Below are 25,701 nucleotides of genomic sequence, written 5' to 3' on the forward strand. Positions count from 1 at the left end.
TCTTCTGTCATCCAATATTGGATGTTGCAGGACAATCTGAGATCTCCCTCCTTCCCTCCCTCCCTCCCATTTTTCCTTTAGGCTAGCATTTCTATGTGGTGGATTTGCCATTTCAAAATATTATTTCTATTACATAGCAATTTTGGAATTGAAACTCTTAAGTATCGTAAAAAGCAGAGCTTCATAAATCTGGGAGACAGATGCTTATATTACCTACTATTATTAAAAATCATTAAAAAACTCAGACTTATATCTATAATTGCATTTATTCCCTATTTTGCTTGCTTTTTATTTTTAGTGTGCCTGAAATGAGTGCTATCGTTGCCTAAAGCCAGATATAATGTTACAGAAACTAGGCAATTCTCCCTGTGAAACTGTGGCAACTCACTGCTCTTTTTTTTTTTCCCCTTCCCCCCCCTCCATCTTTCTGTCTCTTGCAGACAACATTCACCAACATTTAAACTGACAGTGCCCAGTCCACTTCAGCTATTAAAGAACATATAAACATAAAGATCGCTGTGGTAAAAGGCTGAAAGAAAAACTGGAAATATTCCCCATCGTGTTTCTCAGCCCTGCTCCATGTGAGCAGTTGCTGAAGCTGATGCAAGTTCTCCACACAAGAAGCCAGCAGACTCTCTCCATGCAAAGAGCCAGCACCCCTCTGCCTTCCAAGTCTGCAGGGGGGACCAAGGTTTAAGAGATATGTGCCTTCTCGTTAAGAACTGGGATGGTTCTGGCTTATTCCTTTCCCATTTTTGCTAAAATCCCTCTTCTTCTGCCTAAAAGCAACGTACTGTAAGGTGGTAAAAATAAGATCCTGAGGAAACTTTCAAAAGGACAGGGAGGTAAATATCAAATAACCGCACAATCCTTCTAGGTCACCGATAGCAGAAATTGCAATTCCACGTGACTACTTATTAGAATTACTTTCTACAAAGAGTTTCTTTCCAATGTCAAGATCTAAACTTTCTTCTATCAGTGTTTTGTAACTAGTTGAACATACTGTCCACGCATTACTGATATATCTTCCCTTTCCAATCTCTTCAAATATAAAACACTAAGAAAACCAAGACCAGATACAAACCACAGCCACCACAAGACCACAATAAAACTCCCCATTTTCATCATTCTTCACACATAAATATCTTCCATCCTGCTGACTTAGAAACTTGTTTTGAGGTAGATCTGACTTTGAAGTTGTCAAAGGAAGCTGTGACAAATAGTCTGATGCAACTTTCATTCTGTTTTACCATGTACTGCAACCAAATGAACAGTAAACGAGGCCATATTACTGGGCTACAGCTAAAGAGATTTACTAAGTCCTGAAATAACCATATGGCTATATGAATAACTCCCTTAAAGAACATCTTTATAAGGGGAACTTTAAAGAATGGGGTTTTTTACTCCAGCAGGCTTTTTGTTTTTAATAGGACCATTATGTAATTGTAAATTAGTGATAGGCAAAAAATGCTCCCTTTCTGGGGACCTGCGAGATATTTTTAGGTGGAACACTCACTGTTAGGTGGCATTTAATTCTTGTCAAATCTCAATACTATCTTGAGCTGAACAAGACATCTTCTTCCAATAATACGTTTTTCTGGGAAAGGCCTAGCTGCCTCCTTTCTTACATTTTCAGAAAACGGCCATCGTCCCTGGCTCTGCTCCTCAGTGCCTAGCTGTCAACCCGGAGCCTTTGTCTGGTTTGAAAGGGTCCCTTCTCTCCGCTTCCTGAACCCAGCTGCCAGTGATCAAATTTTCTTTTCCCCTCATGTTTCCTGCAGGAACAGGACATAGAGCAAGCTTTCTGTCCTGCCACAGCCAGTTCTTCTGGACAGATGATACAGAAACACTACATCATACAGGAGGAAAACAGTAATTCCTTCATGTCTCAGTACTGTTTAAGCTAGTAAAACATATTGAAGCTACCTGAGGAAATGAACGTTTTAATTTACCAATCTCTTAGGTTAATGCTATTTTTTAGCTCCTCTAGAATACAGCAGGAAAACCGAGAAGCAATTGAAGAAAGTGATCTCAGTTCCCCAGGGGTAGCTTTGAAAATGTGCATGACTATATTATACCCTTCACATAAAATCAGAGCCTCTTCCTTAACCTGAGGCTAGACCAAAAGGAAAATATTTGAGATAATAATACAGGTTTAACATTTTCTCTAGGTGGGGCAGATTTCCAAATTTAAAGAGGATATTGCCAGGAAAGATCTACAAATGAACATGAGTCAATGACTTAAATACAATCTCAATTTGTATCAGTCTCAATACATACATATATTTTGACCCATGTTGCCTGAGCCATAAAACTGTAATCAGCTTAGGGCTTTTCATGCCAAAGACAGGGGTAGCTTCATATGCAACGAACCACTCACGTCTAATCGAGACTCCAGATTTGGATTGTGAGACAGCTGGAAACTTTTATTAAGTACTGGCACTTCTTAAAACTTTATTTGGATTGAGTCAAACTACATCAACTTAAAAAAAAAAAAAAAAGATAAAAAAATCAAGGGGATTTTAAAGCTTACTATGCTGAGAAAACTAATCTTATTTTAATTTATTCTACCAGTATGCAATCATACAGTCAAAAAGTTTGCAGGGTAACATCTAGTGTAAACATAAATTTGTCTGTTCTTTCAGACCCCCAAAGTAGTCTGTTCCCATAAAATTGGCTGTTCTGTGCTTTAAAGTTAAGAAGAAAGTTGCTGTGTGAGTGCATGCATCTATATATATCCACATAAAAATAGATAAAATACTAAGATTAAAGACTATATTAGAATATTCAAAGATGGAGGAAAAGAAATCCATTTAAATTTGGTTGTAACCACTTAAATGGCTACAATGGTTCATCATTTAAATAATGTCCTCAATTAGAAGCCTAATTTCTAGTTTTTTTTTTTCCTTTTTCATATTCTTGGCTGATCAGGTACACACAGCTCCTCTTGTCTTCTAGATATTTTGGGCACTGTCTGTGCAACACACAGAGATGCTCTTTTTGGATGCTTAATTTCAGTTTGTTCTCATTCTATAAATTGGTATAAAGCAAAAAATATACACAGTCAAGAACTTGCAAGTTTTGGCTTCTAAGAGAACAGAGTTCATTACTTACAGCAGAAGACCCTCTTAAGAATAAAAATAAAGAGTAACAGCACTTCATATATGACATTCAATGAAAGAAAGTTTTAAAAATCCATGCTGTGGGAGATATATTTTGCCACTTACATCTGTTATCATTTTCCCTCTGGTCTTGTTTCTTTCCCTGTGGTTAGCTCGTTTCTGTTTTTGCTGCAAAACTCGTTCTCTGGTGGTGCGGTATTCCAGAGCAAATTCGCTAATAATTTTGCAGAACTTATTGATGTTGACTTCACGTATTGCATAGGGAGGATGGCCCATAAATAACAAAAATGAGTGAAACCTGGAAAACAATGAGTTCATAAATGCAAAGGGAAAAAATCTTTATTGATGGTTTCTGGGAAAAAAAAAAATCAAAACATTTCAGTGAATCCATTTATTACTTTATTAGCTCCCATCATTTCTTTTGTGCTACAGAATTTTCATGGATGCTTTGCATAACACTGGCATGTTTTATAATTAAAACCATGAAGGTCTAGTCTATGATAACTTCATCCCAGTCCACTTTCCCAGGCTGATGCAGGAGATAAGATGTTTATGGAACCCCATCTACTTTATATGACTAATTTGGCATATGAATGACCAATTTCATTTCAGTTATAGAAAAAATATTTATTACGTTTCAATTCTATTTATTTGTATTAAGTAACTTCAAAGAGGCTGTTAGGATGTTGGAGAAAGTCTAGACAAGAAGAATGCAGATTTACAGGCTAGCAAACACAAGAAGGAAAGAATTTCTGGTTCACAAAACTGACCGTAAAATTATATTATCTACCAAGTACTTTAGTTTGGGATACTCTCAATTCACAGTTTTACTGCTCCTGTGGCATTCAGAGCTTTTGCACTATTTGCAACTTTTACTATTGCTTCTATATTGCATGATTTACAATAGCGCACTGAATGTTTAAAAATGTATGGGAATTCCTTTTAACTGCATCTACATCCCTGATGATAAAAAATCTTCCCAATCCTGGAAAGATGCAAATACGTGGATACATTTTTGGAGAACTATAGTAGTAGTTGCAGGACATAATAGGAAAAAGTTAATATTTTACTTATTTGTACAATGCATATGATAAACACAACAGGAAACTGGTGAATTCACCTCCCTTCCACTGCAATTGGGATTTCTGCTTACTTATGGCATGAAAACCAAGTCATTATGAAAACAAAAGAAGAGCTGAATCAACTTCTCAAGTGTATATCCACAAGTTTGGGATCATTTGGAATCCAGATCCTAGTTTTGACCACGGCAATTTGGCAATTATTCAGAAGTTGGAAAAATCTCTTAAAATTTCATTAATAAGCAGGAACATAGATAAATTACTCAAATGACTTAAGCTACATTTGTGGATCTAAAAAAAAAAGCTCAGGTATATTGCAGAATTATCACGAATATGTACATTTCAAAGCACTGCAATTACTGTTAACTCCATTGGATGAAACTAAACCCAACGGAAAGTCCTAAGGAGAGGAATCTTAATTCTGTCTTCTGCTGAACAGGCATAAAACACATTTGTAGATCCTGCAAATAGGAGTGATGCTGCCTATAGAAGAACTTATTGTACAAGACTCATTTCAACTTCTGCATATGACAAATTTGTCATTACAACTTCATTTTTTTGCTACAGCCTCTTCTTGTTTATCAGACAGTAAGCCAACCCCCTGCCTCAAAAGTATTCAGGGAAGGACAGAAAATATAGCAACTTAACCATAAGCTGCTAGCTTTTGAGGAGTAGGAGTTAAAAGACCCAGTTATTGCACCTTGGGAATAAATGATTGCCTGGATCATTGCTTCTTTTCAGGAGAAATATAGAAACTTTGTGGAGTGGGGATCTTTCTGAAATATCATCTATAACAAAGTATGCACCACATACATCCTGGTAACCTTACTTGCTGGAACGTGGATTAAACACTTATAAAAAAACATACCTATGATGTCATAATTTATAATTTTAGCAAGCCATTTATTATCAAGATATTGCTGTCACCAATCTAATTCTGTACCTGTTAATTATTCTTCTATGAACAATCTTCAGGATTATGATTCTTTCTGCACAGTCTTTAAGGAACTCGGACATTTTTTGCTTTAGAGTTGGCTTCATTTCATGCTTTGCTATAGCCTTAAGGTGATCCCATGATGCTTTGCACCGTCTTTCCATCTGACACAAGTTTTCCTGGAGTTGTTCAAAGTCAACCTGAAAAAAAAGAAAAGAAAAGAAAATGTAACACTTTAAGCAAAAACACTGCAGTAGTATCCTTGAATATCTGAACAATGCAATGTATGTATAAGAAAGGTTCAATGTAGTGGCAGCACAACATTAATTCACATTATTAATTAGTACTAAATAATTAAGAAATAGCTTTCTCTGTTGCACTTTGTCTAGACATGAAACGTTAGTAAGGAAAACTGAAAACAAAGAAATACCCATATACATATATATTTGGTTTTAGTCTTGGAGGCCTAACACCTAAAGAAGGGACAATAAAATATTGTGATGTGTTTTTTCCCTTGCTAATAACTTCATGCCTGCACCAAGCAACTGCATGACTCAGTTATTTCTGAGGTAATACAAAACTTTCTCTTTTTCTTAATCCTTTTCTCTACTACTCATAGCTTTTTATACCCTGTTTACTGCTCACTGTTGTACCCAGCCAACACTTATCCAATTTAGGAAGCACTTGGATCTATTCCCTAGCCATGCACTGACTTGTTAATAGATGATCTACTTCTAATCACAAAATTCATGGGCCAGAATTTTTTAAAGCTCTATTGAAAGTAAGTGTTATTTGGTGATCTCAGCACTAACTTGCACCCTTTGATATACAGTACGAATTTGCTGGCTTGTAACAAGATCCTATAACGGCTTTGAAAGTCTCTCAACACAGTTAAAATAAATGACTGCATCCTACAGTAACATGCATCAGGACGGAAGCCAACACATTCCACAGAAGGTGAGAGAGAGCTTCTCCTTTATTCATCAACCAAAAAAGGTGTTCAAACCGCAATGGTCTACAGAAGACATTCAGGATGCGTTGCTAACAACTGGACAAAGTGCATTAACGACCCAGCCACAGCACACAACAGATGAAAAAAGTGAAAGTACCCAACATGTTCTTGAATTCTAACGAAAGGAAAAAATTATTCTATAGTACCCCTTCACAGTTCAGATGAACTCCAGCTATAAAACACAGATTTAGCTCTCAGATTCTAAATATGTCACTGTTTGGGATGGTACTCCAGTTAATTCCTTAATGCTAAATGAAAACCAGTGTCAGAGAGAGGTTTTAGTTCACTCTTTTTAGCTGTGTGCAGCACCCACTGCTGAGACCTATACTAAGGACAGCCATAAGAAATGCATTATTATTAGAAGCTCCTGGTATTGATTTGATTTGTTTTTGCTGTGATTTATAAAGTGATGAATTTTTCCTCTTCACAAGGAAATAAAAACATCCTTTGATCCATTCTGCTATTCAGAAAAGCCCTGCAGGCAGAGCAGCTGTAGGGTTTTTGTTTTCCTTATATCCGTATCAATGCATATGGTGTTTTTTTTTTTTTAAAGAAAGTCTTTTCCAGGTCAGTATTTTCACTGTTGATGATAAACACATTGCTGCTTTCCATAGATGATATATCTAAAACACACATGGGGAAAAATACTACCATTCCTATTAAGAAAAAAAGCCAAGAGGAGGCATTTCTAAGTCTTACTGGTAAGAATTATCCAGGCTGGTTGGGGAAGTCTCTCAGCCCCTGCAGCAGAGAAATTTAATTTTATGACATTTTATGACAGCTTTCACTGAAAGCAGAACGACTTTTAATCCATCCAAAAGCCCTGAGGTTCAAGCCTGTAGGGGTTCAAGAGACATCTCTGGAGAACCGCATATCTGCAGGGAAAAGATGTGGCAAATGCCCTGCCACACGAAATCTGCCAACAGCCAGTGCGTTCACAAGAGCGGGCAGTTTCAACGGGGACTGGGGGCGGCAGGTCTGGCCAACGGATGCACAGGAATCTTTGAGCACCATCAAAAATTCAGATCTCTGGGGAAATCCTAAGGAGACTGCAGCAAGGAGAATACCACCTGAGCTCGCCTGGAATAAATCTCCGTGGAGCACAGGTGGCTCTGCTGAGCAGAAGCTGTAAACTCCTGCAAGGAGTAAAGCAGGAAATCCAATATAGGATAATGTGTCTGTGAACTCCCCACATGCAAACCGTCCTGTGCCCACAAGAATGTGACAAACCTTCACGAAATCTAAAATCTTCTGGCTGCCAGCTCTCCAGAGTTTGGTCACTTGTTTGTAGGCAGAAAGGAATACACTTACAGAAAAATATCCATGTGTGAAATATTAAAAGTCAAAATTTTTCAGACAACCATGTACCCCACCTGATAGTTCATGAAGTGCTATTTTACTAGTGCAAATTTTTCAGGCAGGCACAGAATCTGTTGCATTTCAGTCTGCTCTAGGTCTTACATGCAAGGAGTTAAGTGAAGCTTCTTCACATGCGATATACCATACAACATCCCTTTCCTCTATCAAAGGTGTGGAAACTGCCTCCCAGCAGAGCACCAGAAAACAAAGCTAAGTCTTCAGATCTTTCTAAAAAACCCAAGCAACCAAACAAAAAGACTAGCATTCATCAGCCTGCTGACAAGATTTTTCCTATTAGATCTCGCAGAAGTGAGATTTAAATGCTCAGGCTGGATCAGCTCAAAGGGAAAATTCTGAAGTTAAAAATATTTGGACTCTTCTACTAAATGTATCAAAACATTTGATAGTTTGCAGCTTTAGAGTACTACCTGCATGACTTTTCAAACCACAGAAAATAAGCTTCCCCCTGCTCCTTTTTCTCCTACCAGCAATAGCACTAAAGTGATGCTCTCCCATGGGAAACAGTGGAGTGTGACAAGCACATCACCCTCACTCTGTCTCCTCTCTCCTTAATTTACATACCTTGCCCTCATGTTTCCTCTGCTATCCCCTTTTTTTCTTCAGTACTCATGTTCAGATAAGAAATTAGCCATAAACCTTGTAGCACAGTAAAGCTAAAGATCCACTGACCACTGATCTTCTAATTGGACTCTCCTGCAATTGCAGACACTGGTACACAGGATCCCGGCCATGTGTTTTTCTAGGCTAGTGGAATATAATATCCAGGTTGCCTGCCAGCAATTAGTGTATCTTAAGCGTATCTATCAACCCCCCGGAAGACTGGCTTTCCATGGCTATCTAAAATAGCCATGTATGTATTAGTATATATACTAATACATGTATGTATATACATAGTATGTATTATTAACTGACAAAATACACCAAAATCCTGTTGGAGTAATATGCTCTTATTCTGCAAACTCTTACATTTTCTAAGCCTTGTAATGTGTTGGAATATTAACCCAGACAGACAGCTACTAATTCCCTTAATTATGAGCGCCATATTCCACTGAAAAGCAGGATCCTGAGGAATTTGACATCCTCAGATTCTCTTCTCTCTTCACTGTGAAGCCAAATGCATCATGGACATGAAGGAGCTTTTATCATATTCTAAGCAGCAGCAGCAGTCCAAGGACTATGTGCCCAACAAGCCTCTCCATTTTATGCACGTTTGTATCATGAAACAGCAGCTACTTGCATCAGTGGAAAATGTAAGTAAAATACAAATCCATCTGAAAAGTAACAATTTAGCCTCACTTTAACTGAGGTAACCTACCACAGTGGTCCAAAGATGAGCACAGTGGTCCAAACCTAGATCTAATATTTGTGCACAAGTTTGTAAATGTAGTCACATTGTTTAGCAATATCCTTGTAATTTCCTTTTTTTTGGTAATTTTTGCTGTTATTGTTGTTCGGTTTAGGATGTCTTCTAACACTGAAAGTGTTATATACAAATATAACAGTAACAATGATGATAAATGATCCCCCAACTACGTGTTCCTGTGATAAGGAGAACAAGAACTTTTGTGGAGTAATAACGACAATTATTCAATCTAATGTGCATAAAGGAAACATGAAAAGGCATATATAATACCATACCACATCCCTGGCAGTCCATGCAGCATTCCCAAAGGAAGCAGGATTGCACCTTTTCATTTATGTGTTTATTTCCAACACTTTACTAAGAGAATTAATGCTGCATGATCGTAGAAAGATATGATTCTTTTCTTTTTTCATTCTTTCTTTCTTTCTTGAAAGGAAAGATGCACCAATTCTTGCCCACAGCTGGAAGGCCATGCTGGGACTAAGGAGGAATTCAGGTGAGTTTTGCATGACGTTGTGGCTCCAGGAGACCTCAGCACAGGAGGTGCTCGGACAAGAACTGCTGCGGTGTTATTTTATAACTATGCTCCACCGAATAAAAGGAAGCAAAAATCTGAAATGGTCATTACAGCTTTCTCCCTGGGTAGCTGTTGCGCCCAGCCCCAGGCTTTAGAGGAAGGTGGTAACATGCATTCTTTTTCTTCTTCCTCCTCAACTCAGTTCACGTGTGTGGAAAAGACATGGAGCTTGCTGGTCCTGCTTACTGTTACCTTCTGCTACAATTTTAAAAATAAATCTTTTTTTTTCCTCAGGCAAAAGAACGAGCGGTCTTAGGCTGTTATGCAAAATAAAAATTACTTTTCTTTCAGACACTGTGTAATGTTTATTTGCATTTGTAAACCAATTTAGAAAAAGCAACTTTCTAAATGCTCCTGGGATATATTTGATATATTCCTCCTTTCTCCTGCCAGGTTTCTCTCCATTCACAACCACATTAGCTGAAAAATATTCAAAGTATTTGTTATTTATCTGTGAAATCTCTTGCTAGGCCCACGTTCCGTCTTCTGAGAAGTGCCTTTGTAGACACTGTTGCATCAGGGTGGAATAGCCGCAGACAGTCTATCCAAATAGGATTTAAAGACTAGTTTACGTGACACAAGGCCTGCAGGGTCAGTCTCATTTAGGAGACCATTGCCATAAGTCACTAATGGGCAACTTAAAAAAAAAAAAAAAAATAAAAGAATTTTTAAATTTAATGCACCACCATATTTTGCACAAAGGACACTCAGACCAAGAATAAAACCCTCCAACCACACGCCAGCGATGCCAGCACTCATTTTAATCCCTTTATATCATTATTTATTGCTTGCTACCATACTAACAGATGACTCCGCCATGAACAATGACAGAAAAAAGAATTCTACCAGGTTTCTCACTTCATTGGGCTGAGACTTCAATATTGCACGATACACCTACTGCCCAAATGACTTCTGTTCTCGCTGGTTTTCACCTGACTCAAAAACTACCACCACCACCACGTGGCTCAGCGTTTACTTCCCTGCCCGTCAAGGTTCCATGAACGCTGGTCCTTTAAAAGGCTTACTTTTTCCAAGTTCAACTCCATGTCTTACATCCAGTATCACCTGCTGTGTATATAAGTTCAAAACTTTCTAATTCATGAAATGCTAGACCATGCCCCAGGCATTCAGGCAGGACATGTATCAGGGAGCCTTTCTGATCTTTGGGTTGGGATGTTATTTCTCTGTGTGGCCACAAATATCTCATGGCAATGCAGGAATTGGACTCTTATTATTTGTTGAGAGAGAGGAAGAGCTGCTTTGAGGTGACATTGGGAATTAAATGGGTTGGCTCAAACCTAAAAGGGCTTCTGCTGTGTATTCCCTAGGGCAGCATATACAATTCCAGGTATGCATTGCCATGCACAGCAAACAACTGTAGCTGCTGTGAGATAACAGGTCATTTTTCTTCAGCATTCCCTCAGCTGGAATGTGCTTTACACACACATTTCCTCTTCCAGCTAAATCTCTAGTCTCTGGGCTAAGCTCCACCACTACTGAGAGTACAAAACTGTCCTAAAATCAAAGATGCTGCACCTGATTACACTCATGTTTCCTGCCTCCTATATTTACACTCAGCCCTCGAACAGGGTCACAAATGTCACAACTGGATTGAAGTAAAATAACCCAAAACAAATAAATGAAGGGAAACTGGTGAAGCTGAGGTTTCTGCTTAAGAAGCACTTCTTTTCAAAATAACTGTAAATTATCCCAAGTTTTGTTCTGAAGGCCAGTGAATAACTTGTTATGTAGCCTCAGTATCCTTGTTTAAGTTTTCTATTGCTTGCTACTCTATTTATTGTTTATTGCTACAGCTTGTTTCTTTTAGTGGTGAACATATCAAATCCAGACATTTTCTAAGGAAGACCTGGATCTCTGCATTTTTATCCTACCCACAAGGTGCATTAAATAGAAGACTGATGCTTTCACAATGACAAATGTTGCCTTACATTCACAATAAAATGACAACTCTTTTATCGCACATCATAGAAAGACATACATGATCACAGACAAAATCTTTCTCTCTTCAAAGTTCAAGATAGTTTCTACAGCGGACCACAGCCCAGTCTAAGCTGTTTATAATTTAGGGTCAGACCGTTCATTCTCACATTATTACAGGGATGCGTTCTGGCAGGGAACACAAAATCTTCTTCTTTTCCTGAGCTGGTTCAGCGCCAAAGGAAATTCTGAGAATTGCTCCTTGCAAACACACTGTCATCTGAGTGCAGCGACCTTCTGTGGCGTACGTTCAAAACTCTGTCTCCTCCAGTATTTCCACACTGGGTTGCTTCACCAAATGTCACAAGAATTATCCCAAGACCAATGTTAGTCCGACTTGCAGAGTGTTGGTCACACATTTTAAGTGAGGTAGATGCCAGCTCTCAAAAGCAAGCAAAATATAAAGGAGGTTCTGTCCAGACATTTCTAATTCTAGGGTAAGAGGTGGCATCCTGCCAAAATAATTTTGGAAATGAAAACACCTGAATCAATCCACCAATTAAAAATAAAAGGACAGAGGTGCTTACTGAGCTATGACCAGATGAATCTATCCAATTATATACACATCTCCACTGCATTTTAGTTCCTCAAACAATCTACCATAAACACACTAATACAGGACCCTTTTGCAGATGCTGTATGACAGTTCCCACAATCTGGGATGAAGAGGAGCGATGCCAGTAAGTGGTGATGTAGGTCACTTCAGTTGGTGTTATAGCACCTGAGACACTACTTGCAGTCATTTCACCTGGACATTATTGAAACATCGCAATGCTGTCAGGCACTTGTGCTAAACTTCATTTGCTCTCTTTCAGACAAAACCTCGAAGTCTCATCTGCCACCGAAGCTCCTTCCCCCTTCCCCAGCCTGCCCTGCAACCAGCAGGCTCTGCCTTATCCTGCTCCGTCTTCACTTTTGCTCCCACTAGCCCGTGCCAGGAACTGGGGCAGCTGCAGCAGCTGCCACCACAAGGAATAATACAACCGTAAGAAACCTTGCATCCCCCAACCCCTTTTTTCCATGGAAAATAATTTGACTTTTGGCATTTATTGTTGTTTGAAATAACGTAGGAAAAGCATACTTGAATGATAATTGCACACAAATACTTTCTGTCAAGCGAGACAAGAGAAACCCCACTGAAGCAGCGTGGGAGGCAGCATGATCTTCCCTACTTTTTTGTCTTTTCTCCTCTCTCTGCTTTCCAGCATATCAAGCAGAAGCTACAGCACACCAGAACGGCACTTCTGTTTCAGCCACCGCCTTTCTCCCCATGCCTCCCCACCGAGTCTCTCAGAGAGCAGCTGCAGGCTTCCTGCTCCCCTGCGTACATCTTAGTCTCGTTCTAAGTTCTTTCCTACCAGCAATCCTTGCTCCCTCCCCTGCGTTGTTAACATTTCCTATGGTTTACTTTTAAAAGCTGCCTGCTTCTCCATTGCCTAGTATACACATCTAATCCAAGTGTCTTGCTAGAGCAGTTAAAAACCAGCCAGAAGCTTGGCATTTTGTAAGTAAATTAAAATTAGGGGGAGAAAAGGACAATTACCAGTTTACTCTATGGAGCTGGCCAGCTTTCAGATGCATGGGGAAAAATATTTAGGGGGATGAGAAAGAAGATGAACATTTTTAATAAGAATACATTTTTTTATTCACTAACAGAGAAGATACTAGTGCTGATGCAACCCCTCCTTGTCGTACTGGTAGGGAAACTTCTAGGAACAATACTGAGTTTAACTGCAGAAATCTGGGGGTCTGCTTCAGTATTAGGTACACCAGTTCTGGTAAAACGCCAGTGAAAAAACAACTTAAGATATGCTTAAAAAAAGAAGGAAAAAAAAAAAAAGCAAGTGCTTTTAATTATGGGATACTAAACAATCAGTAGCCCTGCATGATCTTATATATTTTTATACAACTATGAATACTTTTATTTATCTAGCATTCTATTTTTTGGTCATTTTTTCATTTGTGTCTGCTTTTTTTTGCCATTTATGACTTCAGTCCTTCAACAAAAAGCCACAAGTTTTGCAATAACTATACCATTTTGTTTCTGGTCTTTCTAACTCCTTCCTGGTGAGGCAGCCTGTTTTCTTTATGGGTTTTTTTCATGAACTAAAACTCAGGAAATTCTCGTATGATGTGCATCTCAGGGGAAGGGGCATCTCTGTTTATCTACAGGATGGAAATTGTTTAGCCTTTGTGGTTTCTGAAAGATATTTGTAGGCAAAACGGAGCTCAAAATACAGCCTAATCCACAGTGAAATATTAGTTCTCCTTTCCTGTCAGCTTTCCTAAACCAAGATTTCGCCTCGTCTGTGAACATTCCCTTGAAGAGGGCAGCTTGGATGGCTTCCATGTCCTAACTCTTTGATTTGTGGCAGCTAAGATCAAGTGGGAATAGAGCTTGTTACAGTAATCCATCAGCGGTATAACACACGCAGTAACATCCCAAGGAGGGAGACCTTGGGCGTCATGGGGAAGGTTAAGGCTATAATTTCTCTTAATGTGATTTTGTCTGGCCTTTTCAGAATTTCATCCGCTTTGGGCAGGGCCACTAGATCAGCAAACCACAGACTGAAAGGCTGTGCTCAATTTTGTACGCTCTTAGACCTAAAAATTTTTTGTAAGTGACAGCATTAGGTTAAGCTTTCTTCCACTTTCTAAGACTGAAAAATGGAAGTAGAAGATTCACTTGAGAGTACACCATGCATGGTGGTGTGGATTTTGGAGAATAAGAGCTCTTCTGTTTTATGGTGATTTTCATTTTAGTGATTAACTTGGTCCCAATCTAAAAAAATTGAAATAACTTCTTAACAAAGAGAAGAAGCAGGAAATGAGAAACCAGTATACCTAAATGTTAAGAGATGAAGAATCACTCAAAGAAAAAAATCGTGAAAAAAAATTAAAACCTTCCAAACATGAGAAACCAACCTCAGTGAAAGCAATAAAACAGAGTCTAAACATAGGTTGTACAAGAGGAAAATTAGGAGAACAGAGACGGAATCCAAACAGCAAATATCTAAGGATGTAAAACAAAAGCCACAAATTCCTTTATGGTATCCAAAAAAATGAAAATATGTAGGAGGTCCTGAATCACTGGGGATGAAAGAAACTGAGGAAGACAGAAGTTAGGGAAGGGAAGCAAGATGACTTCTTTTCATCCAGCTTCACCACAGAGGATGTTGGGGAGAAACCTATTCTGGTACCTGCTTTTATTTTTCTGTATTTTATGTTTTAATAGATGTGAACTAATAGCAAGGTTCGAATATTTGCTAGCAGAAAAAAATGTGTTGGAGGAGGATGATAGCTTACAAAGCAGTAAACAAGCAGAAGACAAGAATTCTGACAGCAATTAAAATAAAGAAATTGAGCCACTGGCTAAAATAAATGAGTATGCTTTGTCTACACTTAGTAACTTAAAGAATCAGAGGATAGCAAAAGTTTAACCTATCTTTACAAAAGCAGCAAGGTTGATTCAAGGATACTGTAGAGCTCCAAGCTTTATTACTATACCTGGATGAATAACAGGAAATTAAATACATCAAAATAATCATTAGATTCTGAATATGTTGGTAAAATAGTGGACAGGTAAGAGCAAGTAAAGAAAATCAGACTTTCAAAATCTTTACAAGAGCCTCATGGGAGGCCACCTATGAAGTGTGAGGTTGAGAGAGCAAAAGAAAAGAAGGAATACATGTCGATTCTCATCTGATGACAGGGCTAACAGCAGGTGTCTCATGGTTTGTACTTTGCATTACAAAATTATCTGGAAACAAGGAAGCATACTGAGAGGGTAAAATCTACAGATGTCAAGAAATTACTCAAATTAGTCCCAATTTAAGATTATTAGGGGTTTGAGAGATAAGCAGTAAATCTGCTTCAGCAGATCATGGTCATTACTGTAGATCGCAATGAAGTGCACACTGCAGGCAGTATCGGACTCCTTTGTGCATCGGGCTGAGCTCTGAATTGCCCGATCAGCTCAGGAGACTGCCTGGATGTCCTTGTGAACTGCCCAAAGACAACTGGTGTCAGAAGGATAGCAACAGTCAAAAAAACACAAAGAAAACCTCAGAACATCTCACAAAAGATAGCACAAGCAGAACAGACAAACATAGTAGGCATATAACATTTATAAGGAGAGGCTGGAATACTGTGTTTGCTATTGTTTAACCCATTCTAAAAGGTAAGATGGAGAAAAAGTGTGGAAGTGGTCTCAAAAAAAAGATGTAGAAGGATTATTTGAGACTTAGACAAGGACCTGAGCAGCCTGGTTTAATTTGGTCTCTTGCACTGAAAAGGGTGATGGACCAGATGACCTTCAGAGGTCCTTTCCAACCTACGTTATTCTATGAAACAGAGAGATTAAAAAAGTTTTGACTATTCAATATATTCAGACAGTAAATCCTGAAATTGGCAAATTCAACAGCAGGCAAAATTAGGTTATGAATTCATTGTCACAAGAACTGCGCTAGGAGCCAAAATAAGATTTGATTTTTGCAGTTTTTCAAAAATTGTACTATACAGGGTCCTCCCCAATATCCAAACAAGGTGGCTTCTGGAAAAGAAATCATTCCTCCATTTGATGCATATAATGAGTATTATGACTCATGAAATAAAATTTTTCTAGGAGAGATCTTCCTCCTCCTTCAAAGCTTCTTGTGCTCTCCTCTCAAGCAGCTGGTGTTGGCCACTCTCTGAATCAAGACACTGGACTAGATGGATACTAGTATTATCTGCTGTAATTATTTCCATTTTCATCAGACATGACTCCAAACCAGAATTTTCATGTTTGTTATCTCCTGATGATATTCTGTCATGTTTACTCCATTAATCAAGTGATGTACTGTTTTTAAGGGTCATCCATGAAATCTCACACTCTGAGAGCTCCAAGAATGAGGTTACAGTGTTTCTGTCATGCCTGCTAGCAGCAGTAATAAATGATGTGCATACCAAATTGAGCCATTGACCAGACCTATGCATTAGTCAAGGGATTACCACTTTTGAAAAGGAGGTGCTGCCACAAGTTTCCTTTATTTCTATTTATCTTCCCTAACTCCTAATCATCAAAAGTATTGCCAGGACGAGGACAGAAAAGGAGTTAAAGAAAATATTTCAAGGACACTTTCATTCTGGAAACAATTTTATTACCAAAAAATTTCATTCCTTCCATCCTTTCATTCCACCTTAAAATACAATCAGGCATCTGCCTTAAAAAAGAGATTCCCACAAACCACAGAATAAATATATTTGAAGATACTGGTCAAATAAAGTTTTAACCTGAAAATAGTTCCTAATAGTTATAAACATTAATAATGTATATAACATTAAAATGGCTGTCATAACGTGGCTGCCTATTAGTGCATTGATGAGGAAACCACCTGACAGATAGAGAGAAAGCTCAAGAGAGAGAGTACAGGCACCTTTGAAATTCAGTGGGAATGACACAATGAATCCACATTCACAAAAAGTGCTGTGACCAGGGAGGAACAAAGTCAAAGAATAAAATAAAATCTTAAATATTTCACTTCAAAGAGGGTTTTTAAAAACATATATATATTTTTACCCACTAGACATACCTTGGCTGACCTAGTGATGGCCCCGATCTCTGAATACAGATCAGTGCTGTCTGGGAACTTTTCCACCACCATAGTGCAGACGTGGTGCAGGAGGGACTGCTTGTGCACTGTGTCCTTGACTTCTGGAACCTTCTCGAGGTAGCTCAACTCAAAAGCTTTGGCCTGTAAGGGGGAAAAAAGGGAAGGAATTAAAAATAAAAATGTTTACTCCTTCCCATGCAGATTAGTAGACAAAAATTATTACCAAGTAGAGGCAGAGGGGAAAGAAGAAGAAGAAGAAGTAGAAGAATAATCCTAAAGGAGAAGAAACTTATTGCTTTTATTTATTTTTAACTTGCTGAAGAGTAGGCCTAAAATCACTCCATCTGCAGTGAAATGACTCATGACACAGTTCTCACAATTTGAATGGGAAGCATCAACACTAAACTCAAGGGAGTTATACCAGAAGAGTGCCTAGCTCCACATTTCCTTCAGGTTATGCTGAAAGAGACAAAGAGCACCCTGACATACAATAAAAAGAAAAAGTACATTCTGTTTTCTAAATTATTTTTCTGGTACAAAATAAATACTGGGTTGCAACGCTCATAATGGTTTTGACTTTTGTTTTTGAAGTAAAAAGCTGCAGGGGAAATGCTGGGACATCAGGCTTACATTGGTTCCATTCAGAAAGTTCCCAATGGCTAGTAGAGTAGAAAGGATAAATCCCAAAGTTTTATTGTGCTCCAGTTGGTCCATTCCTTCCTTCAGGTCTAGAAGCGGTTCTGCAACTTCCTGCAATGAGAAAAGAAACAAGAAAGTGAAGGGTGCAGCTGGCTATAGCTGCTTTAAGTTCTTAATTCTATGGTTTAGATTAATTACTGCAAAAAGTTCCTGAACTGGCGTCTTGCAGAGTGCAAACTGGCCATGTGTGCTGGCTTTCTTCCATGTTCCAGCTAATAAATCACATGCAAGGACAGAAAAAAAATACATAAAATACTTTCCTAATGTTGCTTCTTTATGTATGCAATTGCCTTACTTGTCCTGGGGATTATTCTGTGATTCCAAATAGGAGAAAATCAGAGAAGGGGCTGCTGCATTTGAGTTAGATGCATTAACATCCCCCTGCCCCAGCTGATAAAAAGACTTCTTATAACTATTTTTTATAATCTTTGAAAAACGAACAAAAAAAGTTAGAACCCTGGCTGACTTGACATTTGTAGCTTTCTTCAAATGATGGCCACCTCTGAGTTTTAGATATGGTTTTGTGCTTGTGTGAATTTAAAACTGAAAAAAACCCAACCCACTGCAAACATCAAGCTTTACAATTGTTCTCATTTTAATCTTTTAACTTAATGCATCTTCCATCCACACGTTATCTGAGTATAGGTATGTAAACTGATAAGGCTTGAAAACATAAATTCTGTTCCATTACCTCGGGAAGTGAACTACACCAGAGAGTTCAAAGGAAGAGAGTGAGGCTAATTGAGTTGACGGAGCTTATTTCTATGTCTTTGTGTGAGGCCCAGCGTTATTTATTTTGTATGCACAGTAACAGTTCACATTGTTTCTATCTCCAAATGCCATCCTAAGCATCCGTGAGCAGCATTCTTTTCCCAAATTATTACACTTTTTATGAGCCAAGAAGCCAAAATTAAACTGTTATTTTAGACTAAGAGGCAAAATAGCTGAGAACTTCACTTTCTTGGAGAAATACAATGGGTCATTCAACAACTGTAGTGATATTTTACCATAAATAAGAGCACAAAGATGAGGGAAACATACTTTTCTAGCCACTACAGAACAATCCATCCTTGAAAAGAAAAGAATATGGCAAATTCGAGACAAATTAAGAGATGTCATAGCGAGCAAAGTAATTTATACATCAGGAGAGGTGCTAAATAATCCAAGAATTTATCATGTTAAACTAAAATCAATAAACTGCTGCACAGAATTCTTTGAATTGCTTTAAAGTCAGGGTTGATTTAGTTTGTTTTGTTGCATTATGGGGATGAATCAAACTGCTCTGCATCTGCTGTAAACACAGGCTTTTGAACTATTTTACTTGTATCAATTTGCAACCTGTTAAAAAAATCATTCCTAAAAGGTTAATTTAAAACATTCTGAAGGTGAATAAAAACGTACCATAAAAGGCTTCCAAAGCAGGCCGTACTGTAGGCCTTCATTTAGCTATTTACATGCAAGTTATCCAAGCTTAGACTTTCTTGCATATAGTACACATTTACAATTACTCTTTATTTTTTATTTTATTGTAGCATTAAAAAAACCAATAAAAACCAGTGTGCTAGATACTGTATAAGCAGATGAAGTACCCATTCTTGCTCTCTACAAAACTCACCTTCTACCTAAAGAGGGCCGATACATAATGCAGAGCTACCTCATATCCTTAGGTACCACCTATCCTTATTTACCAAGTTTTTATTTTTCACCTAAAACTTATGCTTGAATGAATTTTGAGGATTGATCCAGAATTTCTGGCTGTGAGACATCTGATAATGCCTGATAAATGTTTGATGCATGTGCACAAATGAACTCAACTATATGTGTGCAATGAATCCAATGGTCCTGGGACAGGGAGGACGTAGCACACGTTCTGTACAGCTGATCTGGCATAGGCTTTGTTACCAACCTACTGTACTAGTAACAAGTTTAGCTTACTGCACCTATACAAGTTCACGTGCATGCTTTTCTGGGAGGGGTAAAAACTTGGTTGGGATGGGAACTTTGAGATGAGCAAAAGGTAATTTGCCATATTTGCGTTTAATCAAGACTGACCTGCATAAAGTATCATACCCTTTTAAAACAACAGGAAGTATCAGGATCATACTGTAAAACTTAAAAAGCTCTGATGCACCTTTTAAAATTTTCAGACAGTTTAAGCATCACTCAAAAGTACAATCTTTCTGAACACTTATTTCTCTAGCACACTGTCTCCAGGGAGACTAGAGTCAGGAGTAATCTTTCTGCTCAGAAGAGAAACTGAAGCAAGCCCTTTTCTTTACCACTTCTACTTTTCCCTTTTCTGCACCTGCTTATATTCATTTATGATCCTTTAAAGTTGTCAGCAATAAGGATCTATTTGCCCACAGTGACCTTAAGAAAAAATAGGACAACTAAAGATTCTATTCCTCTTTCTAAGGCCTTTAAACTCTCTTTGAGATAATGAAGTTTGATAGCATCTGCATCATAAATAGTTCAGTACAAAGAACTAGCAGTAACACAGTATAATTTTTCAGAGCAATCAAAAGACTGAAAATGAAGATTTAAAGTTGAAACTTTTGTCTATGCCTTTAAAATAGGATCCCACAAGAAAGGTGAGAAAAATTACTGTTCCACTGATGACTTTCAGTAGGTGTACAGTACCTTAGACATATGTTAACATTTCAAAACATTATACACATTATCAAACAGGTCATTTGGAATGGGCTTTCCTTTTTCATTTTCTGTAAAGAGCAAAGAATGAGTATTCATTCATCCAGTTCAGCCCCTCACAGTCCAAGGCTGCTCCCTACAAATGTACTCTGACTTGCTTTAGTTAATTAAATTCAATCCAAGAAAGATGACTTCCTTCATTACGCCTGGAAAGCTTTTCTACAAACATGAACAATATCTCACTTAACCCTTTTCTTGAACAATTTCATGCTGTTTTTCTTTTAGGTTGCCAGAGATGGAGCTAAGACCTACTTAGACAAAACTCTGTTCTTGGCTGATTAGCAAAAGAGTCTCATCAATGAGAACCCCAGCCTTCCATCAACAACTCAGGTATTTCACACTGTTGATATCCTGGACCATCTTCCAGCCTCATGGAAATAATAGTAAGGTTCATTCATTTCTTACGTAAAATATATGTGTGACTCGATAAATAATATGAGTGCATTCTGAACTGTTATGAATTTTCCTAATTTTAAAAAGATTTTTAAAAAATCAAGCAAATGCTGGACAAAAAGATGACAAAAGCTGTGGAGGTAAGTGATTTGGCACCTAAGTTTCACAAAGGGTTTGCCCATTTGCAGATGGGTCTTCTGCAACAACATAGTTTCAAGAACAGAAGAATGTTAGCAGGTCACGGAACTCTTTTATTATAATCATTAATGCAAACTACTTCATTTTTTAATTGGATATGCTCATGGTATCTTATCTCAATCTAAATAACGCTTATGTTTATTGGTTACTTGGAACTTAAACTCTGACTTTAACCTTTTGACCCAACTGCTCGCTCTCTCTTGTACCTCTGATGTCTGATCCCATATATTCCTCTCCACCCAACTAAGACCCAAGCTGTCTGTCATATCTATGCTTGTCTGCTAGGCTTCTTATCACATGCTCCTCTTACTTTAGCAGAGTTATATGTTATTTCCTGTACATTTTATGGTAAGTACTGTACTTAGGCCTATCTACCTTTCAACAGGGGTAAAAATCTTGGTCCTATCTTCACTCCAGCTATCACTTCTTTGAGTAATTCAGGTTTTCGAGACTTTTTATACTAACAGCCATTCTACATGGATTTTAGCTGGCAGTTCATTAACTTTGTGGCATAAACATTATAGGATCAGCAACAGGAAAACCATCAGAATTTCTTTAGCTTTTAGCAGTGCTTCAAATGTTGCTTTTTTGATTGAGAGGAAGCTAGAAATTCTAGGTATAGACATAGATTAACAGCTACAGCCAGCTCAGCTTACATGAAAAGAACAATTTAGCCTTGTGGTAACTTCAAAGCAGAATAAATAGCTGTACCAGAGTTAAAAAAAAACAAACCAAAAAAACCCCCAACCTGGCAAAAAAGTATTCAGGCCAGATACAAGTATTTTATGTTTTAAAAGTCAGAAATGTCAATGTCTAAGACTAAAATGTCACAATTAAAAAATCCTGAATATTGCATTTCCTAAAATGTAAGAAAATTAAACAGAGGTTGAGTAATCTTGACAGTGTCATCTGCAAATCAATCCACTGTTGTATAACTTGTTAAATAACCATGGCCAGGTAAACATAAGGCATTTTCAGAAGCATGTCCCACTTCTCAGAATCCATATGGCACAAAGTAACACCCATTTTTTAATGTACACATATGTGCACAGATACACATACAAAATTAATATATACAGGAGAGAGCTGCCTGAAGAGCAATGCATGCGGTATGCACCAGAAGCGCAGCCAGAAGAAGGTTCCTGTGCTGAGATTCCTGAAAGAGCTTGTGAAAGTCAGCAAGTACCTGAAATCGCCTACACAGTTTCATTCTGCTTCACCTATGCACAAAAATTATATGCTGGTTTTTTGAATTTTTTGTCTGTGATTCATCATACATGCCAGACAACCCAATTATAGTGTTCTCTGAATAAACACCATCCATGAAGAAGGAGGCAACAACTGTCTGTGACTGAACTGAAAAGAGCACCCCCAAGGATGTCTTATCTTTTGTTTATAACTTTGAAAGAGAGTTATAAACAGAAATAACTTTAATGGATGGTGTTTTCCTTAGTTCAAATGGATGCAAGATCAATACTCTCATTTTACGATGTAAGGCTGAATAGTGTAGTCCTCATACAATCTATCCAAAGAAAGATTCTTACTGCTCTGGAGTAAGGATTTCCTGAATAACATCTGGAGAAGATGTGGTAAGGATTTAGCCCTCTTCTTTGCTCCAATATCATTACTACCTAATTAAAGGAAGGAAGACATAATCTCTAATTTTCTTTTATAGAAAGAACAGATTACGAAGGATCATTTTAGCTGTTTCCTGGTTGACCACCAAAACAAAAGCGACCCATTTACCGTTTCCTCAAAATATACGCTCATATAATAACAAGGTCAGGGAAAGATTAAGCAAAGCCTTGGAAGAGTCTCCAGTCCTGCCTCCCCCTCACCTTTTCCACTATCTCGTAGTCCATCTTGAAAGCCCAGAGCTGGAGCCTGGCGGAGAGTTCGCTGATGGAGGAGAGGGTGAGAAGGAACTGCTCGGCGCTGCCCAGGGGGACATCGGGGTTCGCCAGCTGTGCCTCCTGGATCTTTTGCTTCTCCTCCTCGGTCGGGATCATGGTCAGGATTTTCTGTGAAGAGAGATAAAAGGCAGGCGTCAGCGGCGGGACCTAGAGGCACGCAAGGGCTGGATGTAGTGGCATGGGGATGCTCCTGTGGGAAGCACTCCTGCAGCACAGGCTCATGCGACGAGCTTCACTTGGACTTCCCCTGAGCTCCTGTGACACTGGGTGACCTTTCAGCTGCAACAGCAGAAGTCCTTAGTCACTGGCTGGTAAATTAGGACAGCACTGTAGTAACCAAGCACTAACCCACGGCACAAGAGAGCAAAACAAGGCCTGCTATCTCAAACATCTGCAGCTGAAAACCACTGTATTAACATGCATTTTTTTAAATTTGTAATCAGTGGATATGGTTAATCACGGGAAAAAACACTGAAGAAAGACAGGGCATCTGGTTAGGACTGCTCTCTTCAGCTTTCATATCTTTAAATCAGAATTGGCCACCTTTCTGCAAATTACATATGGAAGTGAGGGTAGAATGAGTGAAATCTTTCAGCCTGTGATTTAGAGCAGGTCAGAGTAGATAGCAGGTCTCTCTTAGCCTCAACATCTACGGATCTTCCAGTGCACTTGTAGGCATACAGGAATAACTTGAGGACTCCTGTCCCTTGCTGTTCTCGTCTTTTATTATTTTTTGTTCAGTCTGTTTTGTTTTTTATGAAACGTGACAACTATTGCAGCCTATTAGGTCACTCCCAAAAATTTCACCTGAACTGAAGACAGCTTCCCAAGGAACACACATGAATTTAAAGTTGTATTATGCATTGCATAGCATATGGCCTTTTTCTCTTTTGATCTGAAAAGCCTAAAATATTGATGGAAAAGGATCTCAATATTTTCAGTTTCTGCTGTCAGTACGGCTCAAAACATTTATATTTTCCCTTTAATTCTTGGATTTTATATGCTCATTCACATGTGGCAGCTTTCCTTCTCAAAGTATTGCTCTCTAAGGTATTGCTTCTTAATTAGTTTTTAACATAATAAATGCATTCTAAAATGAAAAAGAAAAGCAAAACAACATAAAAGCATCAGATAAGTTGAGGTCTTTACCCTGCTGATCAATGCCTCATTAAAACAAAGCAGTAGATTTTCAACACAACTTATGTTTATTTATCTGAGGAATGACATGTTTTTGCTGTAGCCTTCTATAATGATAGAGGCTGTTTTGGAGGGGAGGAGAAAATAATAAAAATACAGCCAAAGAGCTATCAGACCTGCCAATCCAAACTACAGCCTTGTTCCAGCACTGGACATAGCCAATTCATCAAAGTAGCACAACTGCCCCCTTCCAGTACCGATAATTCATCTGGCTCCTTGTACAGCGCTGGAGCTAAGCGTGGAGAGCAAGGGACTTTTTCTGGTCAATCAGGTGAAGAACAAGAGTTAAGCAAGCAAATAATGTTCAATTTCTTGAACTGGGACTTATTTAATTTCAGCCACAACATTTGTATTGCTGTCCATCTTATGCTGACTTCCATAAACATGAATAAAGAAGCATTTTTTTCTGTTAATGTTGGCTCTGCCTTTCAGTTAAAAAAAAAAAAAAAAGCCTCCTTGCTTGAACACTGCAAGCTTCCACCTTAATAAATTAATATCCTAAGGACAAAAGAAGGGGAGGAAAATCCCTCAATACACTCTGGTGCTTTTCCTTCCCCTGTCAATGACTGTCTGGAAAATATTCTGATGTACACCTGTTCCGATTGATAGCATTTGTGTCTAGATTTTGAGATGTGCTATCCATCCATCCATCCATGCACACACACTGAAATCTGTAACTTAGGTCATACCTAACATCAACTAGAGATTTCCAAGTAGCTGCTTCAGGGCCTTTCTGAGTGCTTAACCAATACTCATCTAAAAAAAGTTCATAAAAAAGAGAGTCTGAGTCTGAAACTCATAAGAAGAGGTGTTTTGCACAGTGTCCTTTGAAGACGTCAGGCCTCCTAGTGCCTACTCCCCTCTTCAACAACAAGAAGCAGCCAACACCCCCTTCAGCTGAGCCAGGGCAGCTTGCAAATAGGATCATATAAACATCCATACATGGAGAGTTTAGCAGTAGCCACGTGATGGATGTAAAAACGCTTCTGATGCATTTTTGAAGGCTAACGCTTCAGCAGTATTCTCAATTGCCTCCTACAAATAACTAGGGCTTTTGGTAGCTACCTAGGGATCCCACAAGTATTTTGTGGTGGTCCAGGGCCTTCACTCCAGAGATTTTTCACTGCTTTCCGGCAGTTTAAAGAAAGCAATGAAACAGTAAGTTTTATTTCCAAAGGGACTCTCCTCCTCCTTGAGCTTTATGTAAACACCACAAGCCAGATGGAGCTGACAAAAAGCATTCGAGTCCAAGTACTGCAAGGCTGCTCTGCTGCGTACCGTAGTATGTGAAACAGAGAACGTCAAACAGAAGAGCCTGTACTTGTGGTGCCAGCTGCCAAGGATCACCCCTGCTGCCGAAAGCCCTGCCTCAACGGGACCAGGGCTGCTGGCAGGTCTTACGCCATCCGGGATGCAACTGCCCCCGTAACAACGACTTACTCATTGGCACTTCTAACCTGCTCGGGCAAATAGTTCTGATCCTGCTGGTCACCATCCTTGGTCTGCCTCTGAGCAAGTGGTAAAATGCTCCTA

The 25,701-nt window shown here is 38.6% G+C and overlaps 1 protein-coding gene across 13 annotated transcripts in view; it reads right to left on the reverse strand.

The window, feature by feature from the left end:
* FHOD3 (formin homology 2 domain containing 3) overlaps positions 1–25,701 on the reverse strand; it is a 414,659-nt gene that overhangs the window by 28,487 nt on the left and 360,471 nt on the right. For all 13 annotated transcript variants that reach the window (XM_072852997.1, XM_072852996.1, XM_072852995.1 and 10 more), the window contains 5 exons: positions 22,897–23,079; positions 17,690–17,809; positions 17,039–17,200; positions 5,145–5,335; positions 3,228–3,420 (listed from right to left, as the gene is read on the reverse strand). In XM_072852997.1, the coding sequence (XP_072709098.1) occupies positions 3,228–3,420; positions 5,145–5,335; positions 17,039–17,200; positions 17,690–17,809; positions 22,897–23,079 (849 nt within the window). The remainder of the gene's footprint in view (positions 1–3,227; positions 3,421–5,144; positions 5,336–17,038; positions 17,201–17,689; positions 17,810–22,896; positions 23,080–25,701) is intronic.

Source organism: Ciconia boyciana, chromosome 2 (genome assembly GCF_034638445.1).
Source record: "Ciconia boyciana chromosome 2, ASM3463844v1, whole genome shotgun sequence".
NCBI classification, from domain to species: domain Eukaryota; kingdom Metazoa; phylum Chordata; class Aves; order Ciconiiformes; family Ciconiidae; genus Ciconia; species Ciconia boyciana.